Source organism: Brassica napus, chromosome C8, assembly GCF_020379485.1.
Source record: "Brassica napus cultivar Da-Ae chromosome C8, Da-Ae, whole genome shotgun sequence".
Taxonomy (NCBI): domain Eukaryota; kingdom Viridiplantae; phylum Streptophyta; class Magnoliopsida; order Brassicales; family Brassicaceae; genus Brassica; species Brassica napus.
The window spans coordinates 39,535,464-39,548,763 of NC_063451.1; the positions used below are offsets into that span (position 1 = coordinate 39,535,464).

The window sequence follows — 13,300 nt, forward strand, 5'->3', positions numbered from 1 at the left end:
AGAGATCCAGGATTTCTTCATCACGAACAGACTCCCCGAGAGGATCAATGAGACGTATATTAGGCTCATACCGAAAGTGCCTAGCCCGCAGCAAGTCACGGAGTATAGACCTATTGCACTTTGCAATGTCTACTACAAGATTATATCCAAGATCCTTACGAAGAGACTCCAGCCACTCCTCTCAAACATAGTCTCCGAGAACCAGTCTGCATTTGTACCGGGACGAATGATATCGGACAATGTCCTGATCACCCACGAGGTTTTACACTATCTCAAGAACTCTGATGCGGAGAAGAGATGTGCCATGGCGGTTAAAACCGACATGAGTAAAGCTTATGACCGCCTTGAATGGGAGTTTATAAGATTGGTTTTTCAGAGACTAGGCTTCCATCCCAAATGGATCTCATGGATCATACAATGTGTATCCACTGTTACGTACTCCTTCCTCATTAACGGTTCACCTAAAGGAAGAGTCATACCGAGCCGGGGGATCCGTCAAGGAGACCCACTCTCACCTTACATATTCATACTATGTAGTGAGGTTCTCTCGGGCTTATGTAGCAAAGCACAAGAAGAAGGATCCCTTAAAGGGTTCTCCCGACCCCAACTAATTATTCTGCTCACTTTATACACAAAATTTTAAAAGTGTGTTCCTTTTAATACACAAACTTTGTTATTTTAATTAAAAATACTAATAAATTTCAAACGAAATTTAAAAAATCTCCAGAATCTAAGAAAAAAGTTTACAAATTCTAATTTTATTTTAAGATTTAGGAAAGAAGGTAGATAAACTATGGAAAAAATTATTTTTAGAAAAAAAATAATTTGAAGAAAAAAAATATTTTTTTTTATTTCAGAAAACAAACTAAATACAATATTTAAAACTAAAAATTTTATTGCAAAATTTAATATTATACAGAATTTAGTTACTTCTATTTTTCAAACACCAAAAAGTTAGAATTTTTTTAGTTTCTTTTGGTAAAAATTTAGAGATTTAAGATAGCAAGTACAGTAATACTGTGATATAAAACAAAGGTATAATACTAATTTAGAGATTTAAGATAGCAAATTTAGAGCATATGTTATATCAAGGTTTGTTTAATGTAAATTCAACAAGCACCAGTGGTCTAGTGGTAGAATAGTACCCTGCCACGGTACAGACCCGGGTTCGATTCCCGGCTGGTGCATAAATTATCTTTTTGCCATGTGGAGTAAATTCGCACTAGTGTTCTTTTTTCATTGCCTTGTTGTTCTGATACCGATCTTATTAACACATATTGAAGGAGTCAAACAGTGTATAAAGTCCATCCATGAAACTTTTATAAGTTAATGTTAATTTTTGCCATTTATATCTTAAGCACTTGATCACGCTATAACACTAGGTGCAAATCATTCATTACACTGGCGGAGATTGTAGGAGCCAACAGAGAGCATGAAAATATGATATATGATGGATGGATTGTTCAGAGTACTCTGGTTTTGCCAATTTCAACGGGTAAGATAGTAAATGACTAGAAATACACCCACGAACGATGCCACGAGGGTCAGCATTCTTCGGCTTGATTTGGTCTCAAAAACCTGAAAGAAAAAGATTAGAGACCCTTCTAACACATAGTGAAGCTAGTGTAAACGAGACTGTACCGTTTTGAACCGGTCCATGGTTCCTGAGAGAATCCCCCTTGATGAATCCATATCATTACCCTAAAACATATTACAAAGCTTGCAACAATGGCATCTCTCAGAGACGAAAGTAGCAGAAAAGGTTGGGAATATATACCATTCGGTCAAGCATACGGTTATGAGTATCCACCTCTTCGTTAATATCGCCAGAAAGCTGTTCATGAAAATCGACTTATCAGAATTATATAGAGTCTAACCAATGTCTGAAGTCGGTTTGTATTCTACAAGTATGGGCCCTTGTCTCTCTATTACACAATAGTATGCTACTAGTACGTTTGTCTAGGAAGCTTGGTTCATCAAGGTTGATGTGAAATTAACAGAGCACACAAGTGTGAATCACAAGAAACAGGCTTACTCGTTTTAAGAGAATGACCCTGTCTTGTAAACCTTCCAAGGCACGCTCGTTCTCATGCTCATTGATTTCATGAGAGTAAGAAGAAGCAGCTCTAATTCCTCCCTCTTCAATGCCATCAAAGAGCGAACTTCTTCCACCACGAGGCTCCCTGCAAAACACACACAAACTCAGAATCATCTTCCACGAGATGAACAAATAAATAACTCAAAAGCAACAAATCTCTAAAACGAAAAGCAACAGCTTGATTCAGCCAATTCCAGATTCAAATTTTGCATATTAGAAGCGAAATTCTAAACTAGAAGACGAACTAGGACTGATCTACAGAGTATATTCACTACGTCTTCAGATCATCAAGATGAAACATAATAATACGAATTAGAGAGCTGAGTGAAAGCATACATAATCATCAGACACGATAGATCATCAAATCGAATGCATCTAAACCTTCTAGTAGGATTCCATCAATCAATCGAATTATTTCAAGGTTTCCTCCAGATATAACCTGGTTGGAGGAATCACCAGTAACAGCTTCAATCGCACTGGACGATGATTCAGATTCATTATAAGCGAATTCTAAACAAGACGAACTGGAACTGATCTATAGAGTTAAAGTTCCTACACTCGTGCTTCTTCAGATCAGCAAGATGAAGAGCCCTAATCTACAAATGAAAGCATATGTGATCAATCAGACTCGCTAGATCATCAAATCTAATGGATCTAACCTTCTAGGATTCATCGATCAATTGAATTCTCGATTTGGCTTCAAAAGTTCCTCTCCTGGATCTAGGTTTCGCGAACGCGAATTATCCCTTAAGCAAATCGACACGAGACGACGAGTGTTATCCCCACGCTAAGTAACCGATATAGCTTCGTGTATGGGGGGGGGGGGGGTGGGAGGGACTATAGAAACTATGGGGTCAATTTACAGTGATAAGATTAATACTGGAGCAGACAAGTCCAATTGATGTAGGGTCAATAGATTATGAACCCAAAGCCCATGAACGAAACAAAATGCAGTAATGCACAATTAATAGAAAACTATGTGGTCATTTTGAAATTATAAGATTAGTGTAGGGGTCAATTATCAATTTATTTATTATCAAGATAGGTCCCCGCATTTTGTACTACTTTTCACGAATCGCAGATTCTCTCCTCCTGTATTCGTCGCCGTCGAAGCTGATTTAGTGATGGAACCTAACTGCTCAGCTTCACCGACTGTAAACGGCGTCGTAAGTGACGTGGAGAAGTTTCTATGCGAGCGATTAGTGGACCAGTCGCAGCCGATCTCGGAGCGATTCAGAGCTCTCTTCTCTCTTCGCAACTTGAAAGGCCCTGGACCTCGCAGCGCTCTAATCCTCGGTTAGTTCAATCTCTCCTCCTCTCGAAACCAAAAAAAGTTTGTTACTTTGTGTAGAACGTTTGAGGATAGTCTTTGAGTAGTATGAAATCAAAGTAAAGAATTGATTTTTAAGTAAAGATTGAAGCTTTGGTTCATGAGGAAGGATTGTGTTTTGATTTTCCCTCCTCCTGCAGCGGCCAGAGACTCATCAAACTTGTTGGCGCATGAAGCTGCGTTTGCGTTGGGACAGATGCAAGATGCTGAAGCAGTTCCTGCTCTAGAGTCTGTTCTTAATGATATGTCTTTGCATCCTATAGTACGCCATGAGTTGAGTATATAGTTTGATTAAGTCAAAATCCTATTTCTTTCTGTACAAGTATACGTTTTTTTTATTGTTTGTTAATATAACAACAGGCAGCAGAAGCTCTTGGAGCCATTGGTTTAGCTGGTAATGCTGAGATATTAAAGAAAAGCTTGGTTTTCGATCCAGCTCAGGAGGTTCGGGAAACGTGTGAGTTAGCTCTCAAAAGGATTGAAGAGTTGAGTAATGTTGATACGGAGAAGGAGTTAGACACGACAGAGAGATCACCTTTCATGTCTGTTGACCCTGCGGCTCCTGCTGCTGCTTTCTCCTCTGTACACCAGCTTAGGTTCTTCTAAACTTGACCAACTCTAAATCCTCTAGATGGTTTTTCAGTTTGTGACATGTTATTTGATTAGCAGGCAGATTCTTCTGGATGAAACAAAGGGCATGTATGAGAGATATGCTGCTCTTTTCGCTCTGAGGAATCACGGTGGAGAGGAAGCTGTTTCTGCCATAGTTGATTCCTTGAGTGCTAATAGTGCCCTCTTACGCCATGAGGTTTGTCAAGTTTCCTTCGTTTGATGACTTTCAGTTTGTTCATGAACTTGCACAAGTGTGTGTGTTTGTTAAGAGATTAAATCTTCATTCTTTGCTTCATTGATCTCCAAAATGAAATTGACTTTTTTGTTGTTGATACAATTTGTCTAGGTTGCTTATGTCTTGGGGCAACTGCAAAACAAAGCTGCTTTAGCTACTCTAAGCAAAATACTGAGAGATGTGAACGAGCATCCTATGGTCAGACATGAGGCTGCTGAAGCACTTGGTTCTATTGCAGGTATTTTCCATTTTGAACTATCACAATTTGGCTGTTACTTACTCCCTTGACCTTGACTTGCTTGGCTGCTATCAGATGAACAGAGCATCGCATTGCTACAAGAATTCTCAAGGGACCCTGAGCCGATTGTTTCACAAAGCTGTGAAGTTGCATTGAGCATGCTTGAATTTGAAAACTCCGGCAAATCATTCGAGGTAATTACTTTGATCTCAGACTCTTTGCCCATATTGTTTTCCCTTGGGTGAATCTGTGATGACACATATCAAAACATGTTTTTGCAGTTCTTTTTCACTCAAGACCCACTTGTTCACTAAGAATGCTTAAGGATCATAACCATTCTTCTATCATTTACCAACGAAGGAACACAAACTATAACAACTTTTTACAGTGTGCGCGACTCTTGTCATGGGGAAAAAGTTTGCTCTCAATGTAACCTCTAAAATAATGTTGTTGGGCCTGTAGAAATCCAATTGCATTTATTTTGACAGCTTTAATGGGCTTAATGGTCATTACACTTTTCAGGGACGTAACCACAATACTTGACGTATAGACTTATTAGACTATTTGTTCTTCTTTTTAATGCCAGTTTGCTAATAGATATTTCCATATTAAGTAGCTATTAGTTTGAATATATTCGGTATTTCGTGATTACTGACTATATAATATATAGGTATGCATATATGAGATGAATTTTTTGCTTGATTTTTTTTTGTATTTTTCTATCATCGACTTCCCATCTAACTGCTAAAACATCACTGCCAAATTACATTCTGAAATATTTGACAAACAAAAATTTGAGACCAAATATAAATCGGTGTTTTACTTTAGATTCAGTTTTTGTTACCAGCATATCTATGATCATAGCATAATATATTATGATATAGCATAATATGTTATTGTGATTATGTTGATAAACCCTAAATTCACATCCAGGTATTAGCTACTACCTCATATAGCTAATTACTACTACAACTACAAAGAAACGGGTGGTTTCATATATTCAGTGGAGTTTTATCGTTTAAATAGAACTAAATATTGTTTTTGGTAAAATAAATAGAACTAAATATCGGCCCAGAAAAATAAATGCATAGCTAGTGTCCATTTTTTTATAAATTGTTATTACATCCTTATTATGATTGAGATCTATTTGTCTATATAATTATACGAATGCATTTTGAGTAAAATACACATGGGATAGACAAACCAAAATTTTGAAAAAGACTTTTCCGACAACCAAACAAACATTTAACTTTAGCAAATAATTATCGTTAGGGCCAAAAAATTTGCATAGAACCCATTCTGAAAACAAAAAAAAAAAGTATATTAGATGACAAGTGTTATATGAATTATGTTTTATTGGCAATCAAATGATCAAATGATGAAAATCGCAATAATGGTTATGAAAATAAATAAATAAACCTGTTGATGATGTGCTACGTCTCCAAACTTGATGATAATGATGAGATAATATCATTTTTAGAACATCAAGGAAAGTATGTATTGCAAAACAACAACAACAACAACAAAACATACAAACTAGTCTGATAAGAACTTTTTGTTAAATATCACAGACCAATCTTATCTTTCATGAACTTTAAGATATCAATCATATACCGAGTATAATGTATATGTATATAACAAGATTATCTGCCGACAATTTGGAGGGTATCCAACTATATAAAATGTTTAAAGATATATACTCCCCCGTTTCTAAATAGATGATGTTTTAGAAAATTTTTGATATTTCAAAATAGATGATGTTTTCATATACCAATGTATTTTTTAGTTTTATCAAAAACTTTGTATCCAATGATATTTTGTGGTATGTTTTGTGATTGGTTGAATAACTTTTATATTATATTTTAATGATATTTTTAAGATAAAAAATAAGGTTTTAATAGTTGTGCACCAGGTCTGTTCCTTCCTTAAGCAAGCTAAAGCTTGTGCTTTAGACCACATGCCACATCTTAAATTTTATATACAAGCTTTTTTCATTTATTTGAATTGATATTAATACCAAAACTGCATGATCCTCATTCCTTTTTACGAGTTTCTATTTTCTAATTTTATAGCTATCAAAATGACATTAAAAAGAAATTTAACTTATTTGACCAAAAAAAAAAAGACAAAAAATTTCTATGAAGACCACATTTTTTTTAAGCCACCTAATTTTGTTTGGGACGGCACTGTTGTGCACAATTTTAAATCCTAGTGTATTTTGAAACAGAGGGAGCATGTGATTTTATCGTTTTAAAAGAAATAAGAATTATAACACATTTCATTTGTAAGAAATCGAAAACCGGAATTGGCTGACCTAATTAAGAGCACGTGGGTGATTAGACTTTATGCCCGAGAAAATGTAAAAAATAAATTAATAATAATAATAATAATCTCAGATTATTTACCTAAAATGATCCAGAAACAGCTTTCTCCGATGAAGGCATCAAGGTCCACTGATCCAGTGTACTAGATTGTACGTACAAGCAAAATCTAAAGAATAAAGACAAACAGAGTCTATTAGATAACTAAAGATTTGTGACTTTTTAAGTTCAGATCCTGACAAGTTTGGGATAATATCGAGACAATTAGCACAATGATCGACATATATATACTCTAAAAACATCTTGAGGATAAGAATATATATATGATCTTTATATATTCCTAGGGCATCTAGTATTCTTTATTTATGATTACAAAGCCGGTTCTCGGAGCTAGGCAACATCAACAATCCACACTAAATCAAAAAGTCTTGACACATATATAACGTATGTATATAATCAACCCATGTCTTGATAGAGCTATCACGAGAACGATATGTAGCCAAAATTTGCTGACTGAAGCTCTTTGAGATGATCTTGATTGAAAGCGTTCAAGTGCTGTTCCAATTCAGGGTAGATAGAGAATTCTCCAAAGCCCGAGGAGTTTTGGCTGGGGTAACTATTCGCCGTCGCATCTCCGTGCTGACCAGTCCCTAAGCTTCCGATTTGGTTGACTAGATGGCTCTGATCATGATGATGATAAATATTTTGATGATCATGATGATAAGAAGTAGTCTTAGTAGTGTCTCCATAAAAGCTATTAGGGTTTTCTGATGATGGTGAATCAGCAAACGTCATGCTTTGTGCGACTTGTTGCTTTAGAATCTCAAGCTGTGCTTGTAGATTCACAACCTATATATACCCAACAAAAATAAACAATTACAAACAAAATTTGCTGGCTAAATAGTTTTATATTTTGGTTATATATGTTTATGTAGATAGGGAATATCAAGATTAGGGTTTCGAAAGGAAGTACCTGCTGCTGGAGAGCAAAGATATGAGAGACACAGCCATAGATGGGATCTTGAAGCCTAGCTTGAGCTTCGTAAGAGATTGTAATAGCTGCTTCGCAGCGGTCGCTAGTGGGAAGCTGAGAGAGCAATTTGGAAGCATTGCTAGCTCCAAAAACCTTGTGAATGGCCGCAAAGTGGGAAGCTCCTTGTTCATGACAAAAGTATGGAGCAAACACACATCCCTTTGCACATTTCCTCCTGAGGAACTTACAAGCTCCACAAGGAGAGCCAGAGACAGAACTAGAGCTTGAGCTACTCATGATATGATGGTGTTGTTGAGAATTATTGATAAAATGGTTGAAATTAACCTTGGGATTAATTGTGTGTTTGTTGCTATTGAATTAGGTTTTTGTTTTCACCTTGAGGCTTGAGTATATAGCTTTAAGGAGAGAAGTTTTATAAACAATGCCAAAGGTGAAGAAGAAGGTGGGTTACATATAATAATCCATTTGTTAATTACATTTTGTCTGCTTAATGGCCTACACTTTCTCATATTTATAATCATTCCTTTTGCATTAGTACAATTTTCTTTTTCTTGTTAAATAAATTGACAATCCTTTTGGATTTTTGTATGCATTAAAAATGAGAGATTCATTGTTTTAAAATTAAGAGAAAAGCAGGCTTGATTTATATATCAAAAATTATATGTACCAAAAAGATATTGCATAGTAGAATGGACGTGCACATCTCTACTAAACCAATTTGATTAAACCTAAAGCAAAAATAGAAAACAGATGAATTACACAATTAGACCTTCTAACCAACAACCCTTCCAACATATGAGAAGATATATTTACGTTGAAGCAAATATTAGTCAATCTGTTGCTGGTGAAGATCGCCTCCTCTGATTAAGTAAACCTTAGCACTGCAAAAATGGTTAGTTAGCAAGGAAAATGATCAAGGTTATTAGAAATTATGATAAGGAAAATTTATCACAGTCAGTTCTGGAAAAGGATTGTATATATATGATGGTTTTTGATAGATAGGTTTGCAAATTGCAATATTCTGTCAAGACATTATTTTTATAGTTAAACCAATAAGCTAGTATGATTATTTCCGATCCCTATATATATTAAATTATATAGGTACAAATAAATCATCATACTCACTCGCTGGTATCTTAAAAAGTTAAAATGTTTCATAAATACAGTAAAAAGAGTGGTTTCAAAATTTGCGCTTAACACAAATTAAAAATAACAAACAATATATTAAATTAATACATACTTACATTCAGTTTTGTTTATTTCACAAACTTTAAGCATGATCAAATACAAAAACGAACATTTTTATTGTTTAAGTTAACTAGTGTCTACGTTATAATTGCATTTAAATTTTTTTCCATGCTCTTGGTAGTATAGTGGTTAGAGCTCCCAATATCAGCTCATACTTCAATTATCCAAGAGGCTACTGTAATGTTGGAAAAATATTTTTTTCTAATGCCAATAGGCAATAAAGAATATCCATTAGTGAATAATATAGTATTGTATGTGTATATACAGATACGTACTCAAATTGTGGACCTGTTCGGCTGTGCCAATCCACAGTATCCACTTACAATAATATATAGGCTATTCCTCAGGTTTATCAATCTAGCTATGATCCTTTAAATTTTCTAGGGATCCATTAACTTAAAAACCTATGCTAGATCGTGTTTATCCACATGCGTTAAACACTCGTATTTATTAATAATTAATATGGTTGCATAATGTGAGCCAGGATATCTTACAAACCAGGCTCTCATAAATCTGATTGGATTAGTTTCACAAAAAAAATCTGATTGGATTTGTTGTCATCCGTTAAGAATTTTGAACTTCATATACATATACTTGTGTTACAGAAAAATATTTTTCTATATTAGCAAGGACTTAATTCTTTCTTAACATTTTTACGAAAAAAGAACTTTGTTCTGAATATTTAAAATTGGAAAGAAAATGTGCCAACCATGGAGACAATGGACGCAACATATGGGGTATATGATATTACTTGAACAAGAGGGTCACGGTTGTCGAGCAATATCGAGAATTTAAATCTAAACCTTAAAATAATAATTCAAATTATGATAAAAATAAATAATTTACGATTAAGTTATTAAAAAACACTCAAAGAGAAATCACAACTGTGTGTAAACATGATAAAATTAAACTAATTGTAGGGTAAATTTCGTTAATGACAGAATAAATATATTTAGTTTATATATGTTTGCTTGTATTATTATATATACGGGTCGTGACTAGTGAGGCCTCTCGGTGTAACGAAAGGACTTCATTTTGTTTTGTTTCGTTCTTCGATCCTTATGCACGTATAACTTTGTTTAAATTTTATATATGTACAACTAAGGAAACAATTAGACAGAACAAAAACCTGATTAAGTCATCTTCCAATTTAATTAAGACACACGGATAACTTGTCAGCACTATATGTTTAAGCAGACAACGTTTCATGTTCTCGCGCAACATCTTTCTCGCTTTTGGTCAAACAATAGGAAAAACATTTTGTTTGCTTTCTCCATTTTATAATTATATTTATGTCTAAATTTGTATTTATTTTTATGAATTCTAAAATCTGATATTACTAGTTACAATTAGGTAAACACGTCGTTTTTACTGATTTTAGTTGTGATCCCTTGAAAACTACCAATTGAACAACGAAACTTATATTGAATATATCTTACCAAGTTGAATTTGATCGAGTAGTAATCCTTGGAGATTAATCAGTGTCATAAGCGGATCCATATATTCAAGTCATCTTTTAACATTTGCACCCAAAAAAAATAAAATTATATATATTCAAGTCATATCTATACTATTAAAGCAGGATCCCATTGTCATAATTACCTTAGGGTCATGTTTCCTTCACTAACATTGTATGTTTCATTAAGGGCAATTAAGTAATATTAATAACAAATCTATATTGGGTCATTATTTTTGGATCCAGCCCAAATCAAATCTATCTTGGGCCATTTGGGCCTATTAAAAAATCAGATTCAATTCTCACCTTTTTTTTTCCTTTGGACCATTGAGTCCAAGTTCAAATAATTTTTTTTCAACTATTCTTAATTATTATTTTTTTCTTTTCTTAATATAATTTAAGCATTCATAAAAATAATTGAATTTTTTTATTGAAAAGTATAAATCTTTATTAAAAGTATATAATTTTTTAATTAAAATATTAACCCCATAATAAAATTAATTTATCAGAGTTATACCAACTTAATTCATTAAAAAAATAAAGTTTAATTTTTTTAACATAAATAGTCATTTAAAATGAAATATGATAAATAAAGATAAAATTTTTAAGTCTTTTATAAAATAAAACACAAATATATGAAAATGTGACATTTACTAAATATTTGTCAATTGAAAAAAAAACAAAAATAAACCCGCGCTTTCAAAACGCGGGTCAAAATCTAGTATATTATTAAAAGAGAAGTACCTATTTGAAAATGTTCTTACTTCATTAATTAAACTTCCTTTTTTTTGCTTGTCTTTTTCAGTTGTATTTATGAAATATCCTAAAACGAATAAAACTGCCTAATTTATCACTTGTCTTTTCAGTTATATTAATGAAATATGCTTAAATGAATTTAAACTTCCTATTTATTGTTTGTATTTTTCAGTTACCTTAATGAAATATCCTTAAATAAATTTGGACATAATGTCATTTAATCAACCAAAAAAACTCATGAGTTATCCCTACGTGCATAATTTTAATAATGAAGATTTTTAAAAACGTGCATCATTAAAATGTTACATAAAACATGCAGCACTAATATATAACATGCATCAATAAAACTAGAATTTGACTCACACAATTGTACGGATATTATTTTCAGTTGATTAAATTTAAAAATAATTATTTATTGTTAAAAAAATATTGAGATGTATTTCAAATAAAAAGGTAAAAATATTAAAAATATTCTAATTAAAATATGTAAAATTTAATATAGTTTTAAGGAAATGGTCAAAATAAAAAAATTACACATAAAATAATCATGATTTTTGTTAACTGGGCGGATCATTATTTATATGATATCGCACACGAAAGAAAAATTTATGTTTTTAAAATTATCTAATTAACTCTATACTCATTTTTTTTTAATTTTTATAAGATATCACACATTCGTAAAAAAAAATAGATAGTTTAAGATTCAAAAAAAAATATTTACTTAATGAATATAATATGAACGAATATTACAAATACATCATTTAATAAAATAAATAATTAAAAACTGAAAATTCATATCTGCGCTGGCGCGCGGATCCGGGTCTAGTTCTATAATTAATATAGAAGATTAATAAGGGAAAAATAGAATATCTGTTATGAAGCCAAAGTAATTTGGTTATACAATATTACATTTTGCGTCTGCCAATGCAATTTTAAGGTTTTAAGAATACCTTGGAGTTTGAAGAATTGCAAGACACTACTTGAACGGTCGGTGTATATCTAATTCACAAATAGCGATTAGACTCACTGAACAGTGACTTTGACTGTGAGCAGTTATTAATAACCACCGAATTTAGATGCATGCATTATGCATAGATCATACAAAGTAGTAGCAGTAATATAATGAATATCTAAACGCCGGTGAATTATACAAATATAACATATTTGTAATCTTTGGAAGAAACCAGGGGCTCCATACGTACAATAGTCATATATTATGGTTAAAGTGCCCAAATTTGAGGAAATTTAATGATTTGATTTCATAATGGTGAAATATTGAAATGTTGAAAAAGAAACAGGTAACTGAAAGTGTGAAACTGTGAATATCCTGTAAGAGAGTTAAAGAGGTCGAAAAAGAGCTTGCAGTCTCAGGTTACGTATGAATTTATCAGATATATTAGAAGACCTTTGCCAATAAGAAATATTAGAAGACCAATCATATTTATTTTTTGAAGAAATTATCTCTCCTTTCTACGAACACGACCATCATATTTAAATTGTAGCATTTTAAAAGAAATATGCATTCTATAATTTTAGCTATATAATAACTCTTCTCAAATTCTTTCGATTAGATGCGTCGGTATTGACATTGACTTTTTCTTGTTCTTTTTAATAATGGTTTTAAGTTTTTGAGTGAATTTTTTCTATGGATCTCTTCTTTCATTTACAACATCATTTTTTAATTGTATTTTTGTTATTTTTGCTTATCATGTTACTGTCGATTATATATCTTCAGTTGTAACCTTTTGAATTCATTAGACTTTTAATTTAATCTAAGTATTTGATGTTAGAAAAATTATATAATAATTTTGTAATTAAATTTTGCTTTTGTCAGTTAATTATAATAAAACCAAAAGTAACCAGTAATGTTTATAAGTTGTTGATACAGTCTTTAGAAAAAGTTTATTTAGTCTCTAGCATATAATAGTAACCACTACAAACCCTTAAGGTTTATAAAATAGTGTTGCATCAAGAAAGTGAAAAAAAAAAGAAGGTACGCGTCGACGAGAAAG

At 32.5% G+C, this 13,300-nt stretch overlaps 3 protein-coding genes and 1 non-coding gene across 5 annotated transcripts; 2 read left to right on the forward strand and 2 right to left on the reverse strand.

Moving 5' to 3' along the window:
• The first annotated feature begins 1,116 nt into the window (after nucleotides 1–1,116).
• Nucleotides 1,117–1,187, forward strand: TRNAG-GCC. The gene has a single exon. It is a non-coding gene; the product is annotated as a tRNA-Gly (tRNA).
• Nucleotides 1,188–1,326: 139 nt separating this feature from the next.
• Nucleotides 1,327–2,983, reverse strand: LOC106368162 (bet1-like SNARE 1-1). The gene is made up of 5 exons (XM_013808061.3): nucleotides 2,758–2,983; nucleotides 2,036–2,183; nucleotides 1,778–1,834; nucleotides 1,642–1,701; nucleotides 1,327–1,578 (listed from the first exon to the last, which is right to left on the reverse strand). Exons 1-5 carry the CDS (start codon nucleotides 2,769–2,771, stop codon nucleotides 1,489–1,491), a joined length of 369 nt encoding a protein of 122 aa, XP_013663515.1. The 5' UTR covers nucleotides 2,772–2,983; the 3' UTR covers nucleotides 1,327–1,488.
• Nucleotides 2,984–3,150: 167 nt separating this feature from the next.
• Nucleotides 3,151–5,043, forward strand: LOC106368161 (deoxyhypusine hydroxylase-like). 2 transcript variants are annotated; one of them, XM_013808059.3, is made up of 7 exons: nucleotides 3,151–3,394; nucleotides 3,569–3,702; nucleotides 3,789–4,024; nucleotides 4,095–4,236; nucleotides 4,387–4,513; nucleotides 4,589–4,707; nucleotides 4,795–5,043. In XM_013808059.3, exons 1-7 carry the CDS (start codon nucleotides 3,223–3,225, stop codon nucleotides 4,825–4,827), a joined length of 963 nt encoding a protein of 320 aa, XP_013663513.1. In that variant the 5' UTR covers nucleotides 3,151–3,222; the 3' UTR covers nucleotides 4,828–5,043. The 2 variants fall into 2 exon arrangements, with proteins under 2 accessions (XP_013663513.1, XP_013663514.1); XM_013808060.3 differs by having other exon boundaries at nucleotides 4,098–4,236.
• Nucleotides 5,044–6,990: 1,947 nt separating this feature from the next.
• Nucleotides 6,991–9,071, reverse strand: LOC106364967 (LOB domain-containing protein 29). Its single transcript, XM_013804438.3, has 2 exons — nucleotides 7,808–9,071; nucleotides 6,991–7,683 (listed from the first exon to the last, which is right to left on the reverse strand). The coding sequence occupies exons 1-2, from the start codon at nucleotides 8,102–8,104 to the stop codon at nucleotides 7,315–7,317; spliced, it is 666 nt and encodes a 221-aa protein (XP_013659892.1). The 5' UTR covers nucleotides 8,105–9,071; the 3' UTR covers nucleotides 6,991–7,314.
• Nucleotides 9,072–13,300: the final 4,229 nt, after the last annotated feature.

Bases quoted from the DNA above. Each gene is read 5' to 3' on its own strand.
- LOC106368162 (XM_013808061.3), bottom strand. The intron at 1,835-2,035 runs GTAAGCCTGTTT...TTTCATGAACAG, and splicing joins GGGTCATTCTCTTAAAACGA to CTTTCTGGCGATATTAACGA. The intron at 1,579-1,641 runs GTACAGTCTCGT...TTTTTCTTTCAG, and splicing joins CCATGGACCGGTTCAAAACG to GTTTTTGAGACCAAATCAAG.
- LOC106368161 (XM_013808059.3), top strand. From the start codon at position 3,223: ATGGAACCTAACTGCTCAGCTTCACCGACTGTAAACGGCGTCGTAAGT. The intron at 3,703-3,788 runs TTGAGTATATAG...ATATAACAACAG, and splicing joins ATCCTATAGTACGCCATGAG to GCAGCAGAAGCTCTTGGAGC. The intron at 4,514-4,588 runs GTATTTTCCATT...GGCTGCTATCAG, and splicing joins AGCACTTGGTTCTATTGCAG to ATGAACAGAGCATCGCATTG.
- LOC106364967 (XM_013804438.3), bottom strand. From the start codon at position 8,104: ATGAGTAGCTCAAGCTCTAGTTCTGTCTCTGGCTCTCCTTGTGGAGCT. The intron at 7,684-7,807 runs GTACTTCCTTTC...GGGTATATATAG, and splicing joins TCTTTGCTCTCCAGCAGCAG to GTTGTGAATCTACAAGCACA.